General features: G+C 33.5%; 1 protein-coding gene across 4 annotated transcripts in view; it reads left to right on the top strand.

Annotated features, from left to right (window-relative positions):
• Window positions 1-15,237, top strand: part of MRPL1 (mitochondrial ribosomal protein L1) — a 58,927-nt gene that overhangs the window by 19,916 nt on the left and 23,774 nt on the right. For all 4 annotated transcript variants that reach the window (XM_046657583.1, XM_046657584.1, XM_046657586.1 and 1 more), the window contains 3 exons: window positions 454-525; window positions 3,758-3,869; window positions 13,856-13,962. In XM_046657583.1, coding sequence (XP_046513539.1) covers window positions 454-525; window positions 3,758-3,869; window positions 13,856-13,962 — 291 coding nt within the window. The remainder of the gene's footprint in view (window positions 1-453; window positions 526-3,757; window positions 3,870-13,855; window positions 13,963-15,237) is intronic.

Raw genomic sequence — 15,237 nt, 5'->3', positions numbered from 1 at the left:
ATGGAAAGAAAATAACTAATGCTTTGTATGTTTCTTTTGAATTTTCAGACAACAGACTAAATTTTGGTTCAATCATTTCTTAAATTAAAAAGCTTTTCCTCTTCTGTATTGGTTTGATAAAATGTTCTCCATTTAAGTTAGCAAAACTAAATACATACTTAATCTTTTCCTTTTGGAAGATGACGTATTGATGACATTGGAGACTTGGGTTGAACTGCTTGGTAGGTTCCTCATATGCCATTTTGATGTATTTCTTCATATGTTAGTCAAGAAATACCTTAAACCTAACTGAATGTAGTATCTCTGATGCATCTAATTGAAAACTGATGCATTTTCAATTAACAGTTAAAACCACAATTTTTATTTTGAACTGTGATATTATTTCTGACAAAATACTTAAAAGCAGATTGAATTTGTTTAAAGATTGATATTCAAACTATTGTATTTTGGTAGAATGCATCAGAGATTAAAATAGCAGAAGAAAATGGAGCCGCCATTGCAGGAGGAACTGATCTGATTCAGAAGGTACAGTGTGTTTTCATGTTCATTAGTTATAGAAATTGTTCTGTTGTCTTTGCCATCCATTGATGTATTGCATGTGGAACAACCACTATGCTCATATATTTTGATAAATGGTTACAGAACTTTATAGAACAGGGAAAAATTTTCCTACTCTTGAGTCTCAAAATCAAGCTAAGAAAAAACTATCCTGATAGTCTGATATTAATTCTGCTTGATTTATATTGTGATTTTTTTTCCCCTTGCTTCCTGTATGTTTGTGAGATTTCTGTGGGTAGACTGAAAAGGGCAATGTGATTCTTTGTAGTTTTGAATGTAATATTTAAAGTGTAATCCAAAAGGTAGCACACATGGATATCTCTATTCATATGTTGAAGATCAAATATATGCTTTGCTTTCTTGGAGTGAAAAGTGTGATTAATTTCAGTAGATCACAAAGGGTAGTATTTGACCTCTAGAAAATGGAACTTTTGGTTACTCTTAACTTTTACCCTTCCAGTCAGTTCAGAGTGGCCATAGGCTCAGGATGGAGACAACAGTGATCAGCGTGCCTTGAGAAAATAACAAAGAATTTCTGGAGCCTGTTTGAAACCAGGACATTTTTGTTTTTAAAGAGGTGGGAAGAAGAGGCACATCTGTTGAATTTTTAGGAGTTATTTCTGAAAATACAAAAGGTTTTCCTTAGGAGTCTCTAAAATTTCTTCTAAATCTAGTCATTGAGGTAATGGAATACTTTTCTTTTTGTTTTTAGAACAAGAAAAAGTGATTTGAAAATTTATCTTGTCTTTCATATCCAGGTTTTGATTTGAGGGAAGTTTTAATGGGGCCCTTCTTTTGGGATGTACAGCGGCGCTTCTAGCTTGTTTTTTCCTACTCCAGTACTACTCTAAATTTTGGTGTGGATTCTGAATTTTTAAGGAGAGTTTCCAGAATGATTTTCAGTTTCCAGAACTGATGGAAAATATGAAGAGATTATGCTGTCACACAGATTCTAGGACAAACTTAGAGAGTGGTACCCAATTCTTTCTGATGTATCATGAATTTTAATTTAATAAAATTATTAAAATTCTTTTAATTATTATAAAATAAGCAATACCACAAATTCTTCAGAATTTGAGAGTAGAGCTTGGCCTCTGGAGTCAGAAAACTAACTATTCTTATTCAACTTGTATATTGCCTTCCATCTGTTTCCTTCCTGCAAGCATAAGAGTATTTTGTAGAACTGTCATAGCAACAATGGAGTTTAAATAGATACCTCCACTCCTTAAGTGTTAAGTAAGAAATTACTTCTCAAGAAAGAAATGGTAAGCGAGCAGAAAGTGTTCTGCAGCGTTAAGTTCATTAAATAAAACATATTTGAGAAAGTAACCCAAAAAAGGACACCCAATCATTTTGAAATTACTTGGTAAATAAAATATTACAGGAACAGAATTTCTCTTTAGGTGCCCCAGTGATGATCTATTATTTGAGGGGAAAATGCCACCCATATAAGGCATCATAACCAGGATATTCTTGCATGGTAACCACCTGGTATCTTTTAAAACTCATCCGTATTATTTAGAAGGTTTTCAGGTTATGAAGTAAATTCAGTACAATTTTGTAAATAGTGTCATGGCTACAATTTTTTTTCACATTCCTATATTTTTTAATTAGCTTAAATACTATTTTATTTAGCACTTGTAATAGACAAATGTAGGATAAATTTACTTAACTTTTAGTCACTTAGGTAAGACCTTTATTTACTAAATTCATTTTACTTTCTTTTGAAATATCACAAGTATGCTTGGTTCTGAGGGATTTTAAAGTAATTTCATTTTTACTCGTCTCTAAAGCATGATTTCCATCTACATAGTTTTGTATTATTCCATGCTGTGATCTTAAGGTTAACTATAGTGTAACTTTCAAACATAATTTTAAGTTTAATTTAATTCAAAGGATCATGGTTTAGAATCAGTATTGGAAGGTCTTGGAGTAGAAATTTCGCATACATTTCTTTGACATTTCAAAATTGCCTTTGCTTTCATATTTCTAGCAGTGAGAACCCTGGTTCTGGAGCCACAGAACCTGTGTTTGAATTCTGGTTCTGCCTCTTACAAATATACAGACTAACTCTTCCTCCCCAAGTCCTCACTTTCCTGATCTGGAATGCATGGTCAATATTAGTACTTTCCTCAGAGGGTTATTGTAAAGACTGGGTGAACTAAACCATGTAAAATATTTAGCAGAATGCTTCACATGTGATAAGTGCTCATTTAATGTAAGCTATTATTTTTAAGGGGAGTACAGTATGCTATTTAGGGAGTAGAGAACTTGTAAAAAGAAAGAATAGTAACAGGAAGATAAAATACCAAAATCACTGCTTAATTTTGCCAGAGTTCAAGTTTTTAGGGTTCACTGTATAACCCCAAACCAAGGCTTTAAATCACATATTGTGGTAAGATTTTATGCAAAAAGAATCATTAGTAAAATATTTGTTGCCCACTCAGTATTGTTCTAAAAAGTTGCTTTATTTTGTAACCAACTAAATTTTTAAAAGGAGTATATTTTAGTAGTATAATAATTATTTTGGGTGCTTGCCTGGGTTGATTTAAAATGTCTTTTAAAAATTGAAGTCATTCCCTTTGCTCTTAGAATGGAATTAGAGTATGGATGATAAACTATAAATGAACTTATCTTTGACTATCCCACTCCTCTTGTATTTTTAGTTATTGGAGGCAAAGCGAATTTTAGTTTCATTTCTTTGTGAAAATAATTATAGATTCAGTTCTCTTACTACTCTAAATTTAGGAAGGGTAGTGTCCTTGCTAGTGATTTGGCAGCTAGTGGTTATTAATTTTATGTGTGATCTATTACAAAATTTTTAGCATGTTTCTTCAGTTTTAACGGACATATGAATTCAACTTTGTGGGGTTATATGAGCCATGTACACATCAGTGCTATGTTCTAGCTTATAATGCTTTTGCCTAACATAACTCCATGTAAGAATTAAACCCATTAAATGTTTTTTTAAACAATGGATATGGCTGTTTTTGAAAGAAAACATCAGAAAATGTTTTGCTTTTGATGGTTTCATAACTAGTAAATGTGTTCATCTGATCCTTGTGTTTGAAGAAAAGAATTGTGGTTAATGTCTATTTTCTAAATTATAAGGGAAATTACTACATTATGCTCTGTTTATTTTCAGAAGGATAAAGCTTTTCATATAATCTAAGGTTATCTTTTTTCCCCTGATTTTCAGATTTTGGATGATGAAATTCAATTAGACTTTTATGTAGCTGTTCCAGAAATAATGCCTGAGCTTAATCCATTAAAGAAGAAACTGAAAAAAAGATTTCCAAAGCTTGCTCAAAGTAAGGGAGAATTTTTTATTATTTCAATAGGCTATCAACAGTTTTCTAATATATATGTTTAGTTAGAAAACAAAATTGCTAATATATGTGTAGAATAAATAATATGTCCTGGTATTTGGGTTTTGTGTTATATAAGAACATGTGTATTTGATCCTTTTTCCTTTGGTATTAATATTGGTAATCTAATGTAATTTGAAAACCTAGCTACTTTATAATACCAGTTCTTTAAATTTAGGTCATATTCTAGCTTGAAATTAATAGAATTTATTACCAACTAGGTATGTTGTCATCATTACTATTTTATACCTCTTTATCAATATAATATGTGGTATATATAATATTGTCATATATGTCAATATTCGACATATATATGAATGCTTACTCTATGCAAGGCTCTCCAGATATTTCCCTTAAGGAACCTTCCCCTTTTGGATATTCTCTCTTAGAAATTCTAGTAGGAGAGGTAAGATTGCTACATAAATAGCCATGTTATAAAGTATGAAGTATTATGTGATAAATTCACAAGGTGCTGTAGGTATTCAGTAGAGGAGGACATGGTATTCAGTAGAGGGGACATGGGTTTACACATGAGTGGGGAAATCAGAGAAGGTATCCTGACGGGGGTGACATTTAAATGATACTTTGAATAATTAGATGAGCAGATTAAGGGGAATATTATTTTAAGTAGAAAGAATCTATTAGTCACAGACACTGAAGTAAGTCAGAAATTACAGGCCATGTACAAGAAATATCAATTAGTTCTCTTTGGCTGTAGTGAATGGTACCCCTACATTGAAATGAAAGAGAATAATGGGAAAGTATGTTGGAAAGGTAGGTTGATGCCATATTGGAAAGGATCTTGAATAGGACCCTACTAGACTTGGACTTTTATTCTGTATTCAGCAGGGATCTCTTAGAAGTTTTTAAGGTGGGGCGTTCTGTAGAGCTTTAATCTAGCTCTAGTTTGTATGGTGGATTGGCAAGAATCAAAACTAGAGGCACGGAGACGAGTTTGGGTGCAGTCCCCAGAGGCTAATAAAGGTAGTGTTTAAACTCAAGTCTTCGTGATGAGACTGGAGGGAGGAGGACAAATGTCAGAGATATTAGGACTTTGCACTAAGTAGTTAGGAATGGACAGATTGAGAGAGAAGGGAAGAGTCAAATGATGCTGAGATTTTTAAACCTAGGGATCTTTCCTAGTAAGTTGATATCCTTAATAGAAACAGGGAGTAGATTTGGGAGGAAAAATAAATTCATTTGCAGACATAGTTTCTTTTAGGTGGTGCTGGGTATCTGCTGTAGATAGGTGTTATTTTGAATAAAATTTTATAGTGTAAGCAGAACAAATACTTTAAAATTGTTTTAGTAGCTTGGTCTTGAGATTTCAACTCTGAGTTTAAAAAATCCTACTAAAATTCTTCATACATGATAGCCACTAACACTTAGCTGAATTATAGTTCGTGTTCTGTATGTGAAGCGAATTCAGATGTACTCTCCACTTCTTTTGTTATACTAGAGTTTTGTTTGTTTTTGATTGCTGCATTGAATAACACATCCTTATTATATATTGGACTGAGGTTTGGCACTTTTTATTAGGGATTTCCATTACAGTAGTATTTGTTGCTGTGGAATCAGACTTATATTCTTTTCTAAGACCTGAATTTGAACATTATTTTAAAAATTAAACCAGAATTATAGTTAAATTTGATGTAAATATTTCATAATTTTTTTTCTCATTAAATTCAAGTTCAACAAAACCAAACAATACTAAATGTAGTCAATTAGAACTGAAACTGAATACTGAATATATCTGTATTCAGCCAGCTCTTTGCTTTGCACAGTGAACTGGTTTTTCAGAAATTGATTTTGTCACCTTTGCTACTTTGTACATTCTCTGAATAACCCTTTTGGCCTCTATTTTCTTTAGCCTTGAGTTTTTTTTTTTATTACCATTTTCCTCACAAAATTTGGGACTACTGTTTTTAGTCTGAAAGATTTTCAAATAACTTATTTCTATATTTCAAATAAGAAAAGTTTTCCTTTAAAATGTTTATTTTTATTAATGGGCTTTATTTCTACTTTCATAATGAATCATAGCTTCCGTACACCACAGCCAAGTTACCTAGGTATGTCCACCGCCCATTTGCCTAACAAAGCATCTTGAAAAAACAGACAGACCTTTCTCCTTCTCTAACTTTTTTTCACCCCCACGCAATCTGTTTAACAGCACTGGCAAAACATTTGTGTTCTTTAAACATGAAGACAAACGATTAACCTGTCAAAAATGTTAAAACAGAATGCACCAGATGTGCGTTAGAACAAATGCAGCTTGTATTATGCATTTTCAGAGCTTATCCAGATTCTTGTTTAGGAACATTTGATTCCCCTTATATCCAACAAAAGACTTTAGGGTAAAATAGAAATTACGTTTTGAGCACATGGGTAAAATTAAAAAACAAACAAACGAGCCCCTGCAGCTGAGCTCATTAGTTTCCCATTTTGTCTTACATTTTGTTTTACTAATGGGAGTGGGTGTAACCATCCTGGCCCAGAGTGAATGTGCACATTTTGCAGCATGTTTAATGTTGCAGTTTGATTCGTTTTAATTGCTTACGTAGCTGTAGGCAGGTTCTCTGTTTTTCAAAATTTCTTTTTTATTTAATAAAAAAAGACATTTAAAACATTTTAAAATTTCTTGAAAGAAATTGGGCTTCCTTTTGCTTGTCAGTTAGCTTTTTTTCCCCCTAATATAAGTACCCTCTGAAATTCTTTCGTTTCTAATATAGATATATCTTGTTGATATATATATTTTATTCCTAATCTTACCTATTATTTACTATTAATTAACAAAAAATACTGTATAAAAATATCTTCACTTAATGGATTCAGTTTTCTATTGTGCATATTAACCCATGGTAGGTCCTATAGCTTATATGGAAACTGTTGAATTCTTTTAAACCACACTAAGTTATTGGCAGGTAGGCGGAAAGGGTCATGATTAGGAAATTGGACCCACTAATGTGTATTCCTCTTAACACATAGTTCTTAGAATTGAACTTCAGTGCTCTAGTTGGAGTCTTGTCAAAAGGATATTCCCGCAGGCTTGTCCAAATAGTATTCACATTTGCTGAGTAGGTCCCTGCTTTCTGTGAGGAAGTTGGTGTTGTATCATATTTGCATTATTGAAACAGTTAGAACTCTTTGGTTGTATAAAGCAAAATGCTAAAACATAGGGAATTTTTGCAGAGTAATCAATTTGAAATTTTCCTAAATTCCTCCCCTCGATGTATTAGTTTAAAAACTGTTTATGTTTGAAAGACTCCAGTGATGATTAGGCATGATTATAATTATTATAGATGAATTATTGATATATTTCAGCTGGTTCTATTATCTTTTCTTCATTTCCGTCATCCAGCCGTAGTGGCCTCCTTGCCCTTCCTCATACACACTGTGTTCTCCCTTCTCAGGTCTTTGGACTTACTGTCCCAGCTGTCTGTGATGCTCTTTGCTTATTTGTCTGGCTCATTTTCTCATTCAGATATCATCTAAACAGAAAGGCTTTCCATGACCATCTTACATAAAATATTACCCCTCACTTCTCATTATCACTGGATTTCTCATTATTATGTTTTTGTATCCTTTTTAGGGCTTATCACTCTTGGCATCTCATATTTTTTATTTGTGTGTGTGTTCAGTTCCTCCCATTAGAGTAAGGACATTTTTAGTTTTTTTCACTACTGTATTGCCATGGCCTAGAATGGTAATGGTACCTGGCACAAAGGAGGTACTCAACAAATATTTGTACAGTGAATGCACATTTAATGCAGCATGCAGTTGATAGAAGATATGGATTAAATACTGCCACTAAAGAATGGCTTACCTACAATTTATGGATCTTTTTGGATTAGAATAATTGTATTTATAGTTATTGAGTATCTGCTATGTGCCAAGCCTTGAGTGTGATGGCTGTGAACAAGACAGACAAGGTCCTTGCTGTCTTGGAGCCAGCAGTTTCGTTTTCTATCATTTGGTACATAAAGTGTTATCAGATAGTGGTGGTCAATGGAGTTAGACAGTGGTAAGCAGTGCGCCAGGTCATGAAGGGCTTTGTGTCCCATACCATGGAGATTAGATTTTATCTGCTATGTAGATAGGAGCCATTGAAAAATATTGCTGAGAAGAATGATAGAAGATTTGCTTATTAGACTGACTATATGTGAGACTGTGTAAGGGATAGGGTGGTGATATGAGGATGGTGAAACTTTTAAGAACAGAGACCAGTGAGGAGGCTAATACAGTAGGCTAGGTAAAAGATAAATAAGGACAGAATCTGAGCAGTGGCAATGAAGACAGAGAAGAGGAAGGCTTTTGTGGGATATTGAGGAGGTAGCATTAACAGGGTTATTGATTAGATGTGGGGGGTAAGGAAGAGGGAGGAATCTAGAATGATTCCCTAATTTCTGTCTTAAGTAGCCCAGTGAAGATTATTTTGAAGATAAATATATAGGTGATGAAGCAGGTTTGGGCATGACAATAAAATTGTGAGGTGAGGTAGGGAGGATGGAGATAGGCTGGTACAAATTTATTGTTTTCCTGAAATGAAGTAGGTTGTGATAAATAAATGTGCACATTGTTATCTTTAGAACAAGTAAAAACACGTACACAAAAGGAGATAGAACTTAAAACTAAATAGAGGAATAAAAATAATATATTAAAAAATTTTTGTTTAAAACCAAAGAAGACAGTAAAGGAAGACTAGAGGAACAAACGAGATGAGACAAATAGAAAACACATATCAAAATAAAGACCTAAATCCAGCCATATCAGTAGTTAAGTTGTTTGGAAGTGGAATTAACACTTTGACCAAAAGGCACAGATTATAAAATGATGAAAAAGCAGTCCAATTATATACTGTCTACAGGAGACACACTTTATGTTCAAACATAAATTGGCTGAAAGTAAAATGAAGAGTAAACATATATGATGAAAATGATAAGCATTAGAGATTTGGTTTGGCTATATTAATGTTAGACAAAATAGACTTTTAATACAAGGAATTTACTAGAGAAAACAATGGATATTCTATAATGTAATAAAAGGGCATGCTTATCTAAAACAGAGCCACAAAATACAGGAAGCAGAAACTGACAGAATTGAAAGGTGAAGTAGACTAATCACTGGGTACAGCTGGAGATTTTAATATTCTCTCAGTAACTGATGGAAGTTATAGATAGAAAATCAGTGAGGCTATAAAGGACTTGAATAATATTGTCAACTAGCTTGGCCTCATTGATATCTGTAGAACTGTTCACGCAACCATAGGAAGTGTTATTGGTGTGCGCTTTTTAAGTGTACATGGAACATTCACCAGTGAGACCATTTGCTGGGTTATATGGCAAGTCTTAGTAAATTTAAAAGGATTGAAATCATGCAGAGTATGTTTTCTAGTCACAACAGTTAAATCAGATATCAGTAACCAAAAGAAATATGAGATATCTCCAAATACTTTAAAATTAAACAACCCATTTCTAAATAAGCCATAGATCAAAGAAGAAATCACAAGAGAAATTAGAAAATGTCTTAAACTGAATGACATACGTAACACAACATATCAAACACAACATATCAAAACTTGTGGGATGCAGCTAAAAGCAGTACTTAGAGGGAAATTTTTAGCTTTAAAGGCTAAATTAGAAAAGAAAGGTTTAAAATCATTGTTCTAAGCTGTTGCTTTAAGAAGCTAGCAGAAAAGAAGAAAATTAAATCCAAAGTAAGTAGAAGGAAGAAAATAATAAATATCAGAGTGGAAGTCAATGAAATAGAAAAAGGACAAACAGAGAAAAGTGGAAAGGAAAACTGGTTCCTTAGAAGATCAATAAAATTGATAAAACTTTAGCTGGACAGATTTTCTAAAAAGAGCACAGATTATCGAGATCTGGAATGAAAGGGGTACATCAATATATATCCCATAGACATTAAAAGATAATAGGGTAGTATTATGAACAACTTTATGCCAATAAATTTGACAACTTAGGAAATGGACAAATTTCTTGAAAGACACAAATTCCCAAAAGTGTCCAGAAGAAATAGAAAATGTAAATAGATCTGAATCAAGTAAAGAAATTGAATTAGTAATTTACAATTCCCACAAGAAAAGTTCAGGCCCACATGACTTCTCACTAGTGAATTCTATCCAACATTTAAGGCAGAAATAATACCAATCCTTCACAACCTCATTTAGAAAATAGTGGAGAAGGAACACTCAGCAACCCGTTTATGAGCTCAACATTACATAGACATCAAAGCTAGGCAAGGACATCACAAGAAAAGAGAACTACAGACTAGTATCCCTCATGAGCGTGGAAGCAAAAATCCTGGATAAAATATTAGCAAATTGAATCCAGCAGTATGTATGTATATGTGTATGTATATAAAGATTAGTAAACCTTAATCAAGAAGATGTATTCCAGGAATACAAAGTTTGTTTACATCTGAACATCAATATAATATACCATGTTAATAGAATAAAGGATAAAACCTGTAAGATTACCTCAGTAGATGCAGAGAAAGCATTTGACAAAATCTCACACCCATTCATGATAAGAAGTCTCAGAATACTAGGAATAGAAGAGAACTTCCTCAACTTGACAGAGCACATCTGTGAAAAATTGCAGCTAATATCATTCTTAATGAGACCATTAAGACTGAATGCTTTTATACCTAAGATCGGGAACAATGCAAAGATCTCTGCTCTCAGCACTTACGTTCAACGTTGTAACAGGTCAGAGAAATAAAGGGCATACTTATGGAAAAGGAAGAAGTAAAAACCTGTCTTGATTCCTAGAGGATATGATCCTGAGATATTCTAGTAAGTGAATTCTAATAAAGGAATTTAGTGCGGTTATAAGATATAAATCAACACACAAAATCATCTGAATTTCTAAGTACTAGCAATAGACAATCAAAATGAAATTTATAAAACAGCTTCATTTATGAGAATATAACAAAGCAAAATACTAATGAATAAATTTACCAAAAGATATGCAAGACCTATTCAAAGAAAACTACTAAATGTTACTGAAAGTTTAAAGAATACCTAAGTAAGTCAATAAAAGGATATGCCATGGCTATGGATTTGAAGTATAATATTGTTAAGATGGAATTCTTTCCACATTTTTCTATAGATTTAGTGTAATCCCAATCAAACTCCCAGGAGGCTTTAAAATTTTTTTAGAAATTGATAAGCTTATTATAACATTTAAATGGAAGGACAAAGGACCTGGAATAGAAAAATGATTTTAAAAAGGAAAAACAAAGGTCTTCGAGCAAAGTTGCGTTACCTGATTTGAGGCTTTACTATAGAGCTACAGCAATCAAGACAGTGTGGTATGGCGTAAGGATAAATGACTATAGATCAAGCATTGAGTATTCAGAAATGGACCCACACCTAACGGTCAACTGATACCATTTTGACAAAGGTACCAAAGTTATATTGAGAAAGATTAGTTTTTTTGATGAATGGTGCTGCAGTAACTGGAAATCTCTTTCCTTACATCAAACACAAAAATGAATTCAAAATGGGTCACAGACCTAATTATATGGGCTAAAACCATGAAATTTTAGAGGAAAATTTTCTAGGATAAAATCTTTAAAGCCTTGGCTTAGGCAAAGATTTCTTAGGATACAAAAAGCATGAGCCATAGAAGAAAAAGTTGCTAAATTGGACTTTATCAAAATTAAAAGCTTTGATCATGGGAAGCCACCACTAAGAAAATGGAAAGACAAGCCACAGGTTGGGGGGAAATACTGGGCACAAATATATCTAATGAAGGACCAGTATCCAAAATATATAAAGAACTCTTAAAACTCAGTAAGAAGACTATCAACCTAGTTTTTTTAAAAAAGGGGCAAAAGAATTGAACAGGCACTTACAAAAGAAAATACACAATTCCCATTAAGCACATGAAATGATGCTTGACTTCTTGGTCATTAGGGAAACGCAAATTCACATCAACATGCTTTGGTTAGAAGAGAAAGAGACTGAAAAAGGAATATATAAGGTCAAGAGAAGGAAGTTTTATTTGTGTTTGTTTTAGGATGGAACTGGCTTAAAAACTCAAATCTATATCATTATCCCCAGTCTATCACTTTTTTCTAGTTTCTTGTTTCTAACTGTATACAGTATTTAGTATTCTCTCAGCACCTTCACTTCAGTATGTTTTAATGCAAAACTATTTCTCTTTCCTTCTTAAGCCTTATTCTCTCCCACTTCATTATCATTACAACATTCATCATTATATCGAGTTCAAAATGATGAAGTCATTTGTTTGTTCGTCCTTTCAGCAAACATTTGTCAGATTGTACTCCTTACTATTTACCTACCTGCATCTAGGTGGAGATAATCCAGTAGGTAATTGGAGATCGTGAGAGAGCTTGTGGCTAGAGATATAAATCTGGCAGTTACCAGTGGATAAATGATGTTTAAAGCCATGTGTCTGGATGAGATCACTTAGGGAGGTGTGTGTGGATAGAAAGAGAGGCCAAATGACTGAACCCTGAGGTAGTTCAACCTTTGAAAGTCAGTTAAGTGAGGGTGGCTCAGTCAAAAAGAATAGAGTGTAGCAGCTAGTGAGAGTAGTGTTTCAGAGGACAAGTCAAGATACTGTAGGAAGAGGAGAGAGAGACTCTGAACTACTGTTGATAGGTCAAGTTAGTGGGACACTGAGAAATAAATGACTATTGGATCTGCCAGTGTGAAGGTCATTGGTGATGTTGACAAGATTATTTTCAGTGGAGTAATGGGGATGATAACCTGATTAAAGTAAGTAGGGATAAAAGAAAATGGAAGGAGAAGCAGTAGAGGCAGAAAAGAGAGACAGCTTTTTTTGAGAACTTATGCTCTTAGGAGTATTGGATGGTCACTGGAAGGCGATATGAAGTCATAGACTTGTTTTATTTTAAGATGGGAGATTTTATAGAAACTTTGTAATCTGATGACGATGATCTAGGAAAGCAGGAAAAATTGACAATGTAGAGGAGAGAAGGGAGGAGTGGTGTCCCTCTATAGGTGAGAAGGAGTGGGATCCAGTGCTCAAATGAAGAGGAATGGCCTTTGCTAAGAGCGTAGACAGTTCATCCAAAGTGACAGGGAGGAAGGCTGTTTATTATTATACTATCTGTCATACTGTTTAGTACTCAATTACATAAGAATGTGATACTAAAAACCGTTAGTATTTTTCAGTATCGTGGATTTTTTTTATCATGGATTTATTTTGGATTATTTATAGATTTATATCATGGGTTACTTTATAGATTTTATTTTAATTTGTTGTCAGTGTTTCTAAAGTATGATAAGCATCATCATTGCTTATACTTACTAGTTATCTATTGCTGTGCAACAATAATACTACAAATTTAGTGGCTTAGAACAAAACACATTTACTATCTCAGCTTCTGTCAGAAATGTGTGTATAGCTAAGCTGAGTTCTCTGCTTCAGGTTCTCAGAAAGCTCTAATCAAGGAATCGGCTGGGGCTGTGGTGTCATCTGAGACTTGACTTGGAAAGATCCACTTCGCAACTCATGTGGCTTTTTGGCAGAATTCGGTTCTTTGTAGGCTGCTGGACTGAGGGCCTCAGTTTCTTGCCCTGTGGCCCTCTCCATGTGACACCTCATAACATTACAACTTGCTTCTTCAAATCCAGTAGGAAGAGAGTCTCTTCCAATATAGGCATTACAGCTTTATGTAATGTAATCATATACACATAAGCATTCTGTCTCTTGGTTAGAAATAAGTTGCAGGTCCCATGCAAACTCAAGTGGAGGGGATCACACAAGGGCATGAACACCAGGAAGTGGGGCCACTATAAACTCTGTCACAACTTATTTGCTATATTTTAACGTGAGATGGATATTTCTCTTATTTGGTCGTTTTTGCTACTTGTTTGGATGTAGTGATAACTTTGGATTTTTTAATTTTTCTACCAGATTCCATTGGCCGTGACATCCCCAAAATGCTTGAATTATTTAAAACTGGACATGAAATTAAGGTAGATGAAGAAAGGGAGAACTTTCTAAAGACCAAAATAGCAACAGTAAGTTACAGTGGAAATTATTCAGCAACGTTCTTTCTTTTTTGCTTATGTGATTCATTAATAATTTATATTTATTTACCAGTCCTTTGAACTCGTTCTTGTCACTGGTATTAGGAGTGGCACTAAATATACACAGATAATTTTTTTTAACAGATTGAACTTATAAATTTTAATAGTACTATAGAATTATTTCCTTGCAGAGTTATTTGCCACTGACTTTTGCTTGTACTTTGCCTTATTTGACTATCTATTCTGTGTATGTTATTTTTGCTTTCTATTATTTTAAGCTTTTTGAGCGTAGGGTGTAGATGTTTTATGTCCCGTGTAGAACATTGCATAATGCTGAGCCCATAGCAAGTATTTAATACTACTTTAATGGAATTGAGTAATTTGCTTTATTTTTATGAATTGTTTCTGATTATCCCTGCTTTTGTTTTAAAAACTGTTTGCCTACTTACAGAAGATGCTGGAAATCAATTTCCAAAGCCATTTTTAGGATACTAATATAGATATGTCAGATTTTTCTAGGACTATGTTTTTAAATATGTAGTTATTTGCTAATATCTTCTTCATACTAAAGAATCTCTAAAGTGCCTATTTAATGTGTGTAATTTTTTTCACGTGCAATTTTAACTATAGGAATAATAGTAATATTGATGGCAAAATTTAAATAGTGCCCACCAAGTCCCAGGCACTATTCTAAACACTTTCCATATATTCTGTCTTTCAATTGTCAACCCTATGAAAGATAAATTATCATCCCCATTTTATAGATGAAGGCATGGGACCCAGAGAGTTCAAATAACTTTTCCAAGGTCTCACAGTTAGGTTAAGGCAGAATAAATATTAAACCTTAGTCTCCTCAGGAGTCCAGGCTCTTTACCCCTATACCATCTTGCCTCATGGCTAGAATTATTTGAATAGCTGTTATTCCTCCTCCCATCCTCCTCTTAAGAGGAATTCTACATTATAGCCTTGGGTTTGAATGCCTGTTCTGCTATTTAAGGGGTGGCAGACTTTAAACAAGTTTCTTAATGTTGTTGAGTCTCAAATTTCCTCAGCTATAAAGTTTGTAGTAGTAATATCTATTTCACAGTGTAGTTTTGAAGATTAAATAAAATTTTAAAATGGTAGCAGTTATTGTTGTTACCGTTTTGATTGGACTTTTTGGGACTATAGAATGTTTTTCTTCCTAGCTGGACCTTTTCTTTTTCTTAAGTAATTGTTTTCAGTAGATTCAGTCTTTAATCGTTTAGGTAGATCCTGACTCAGAGT

This window comes from Equus quagga, chromosome 3 (assembly GCF_021613505.1).
Source record: "Equus quagga isolate Etosha38 chromosome 3, UCLA_HA_Equagga_1.0, whole genome shotgun sequence".
Lineage (NCBI taxonomy): Eukaryota > Metazoa > Chordata > Mammalia > Perissodactyla > Equidae > Equus > Equus quagga.
This window is presented reverse-complemented; position numbering and strand designations above follow the sequence as displayed.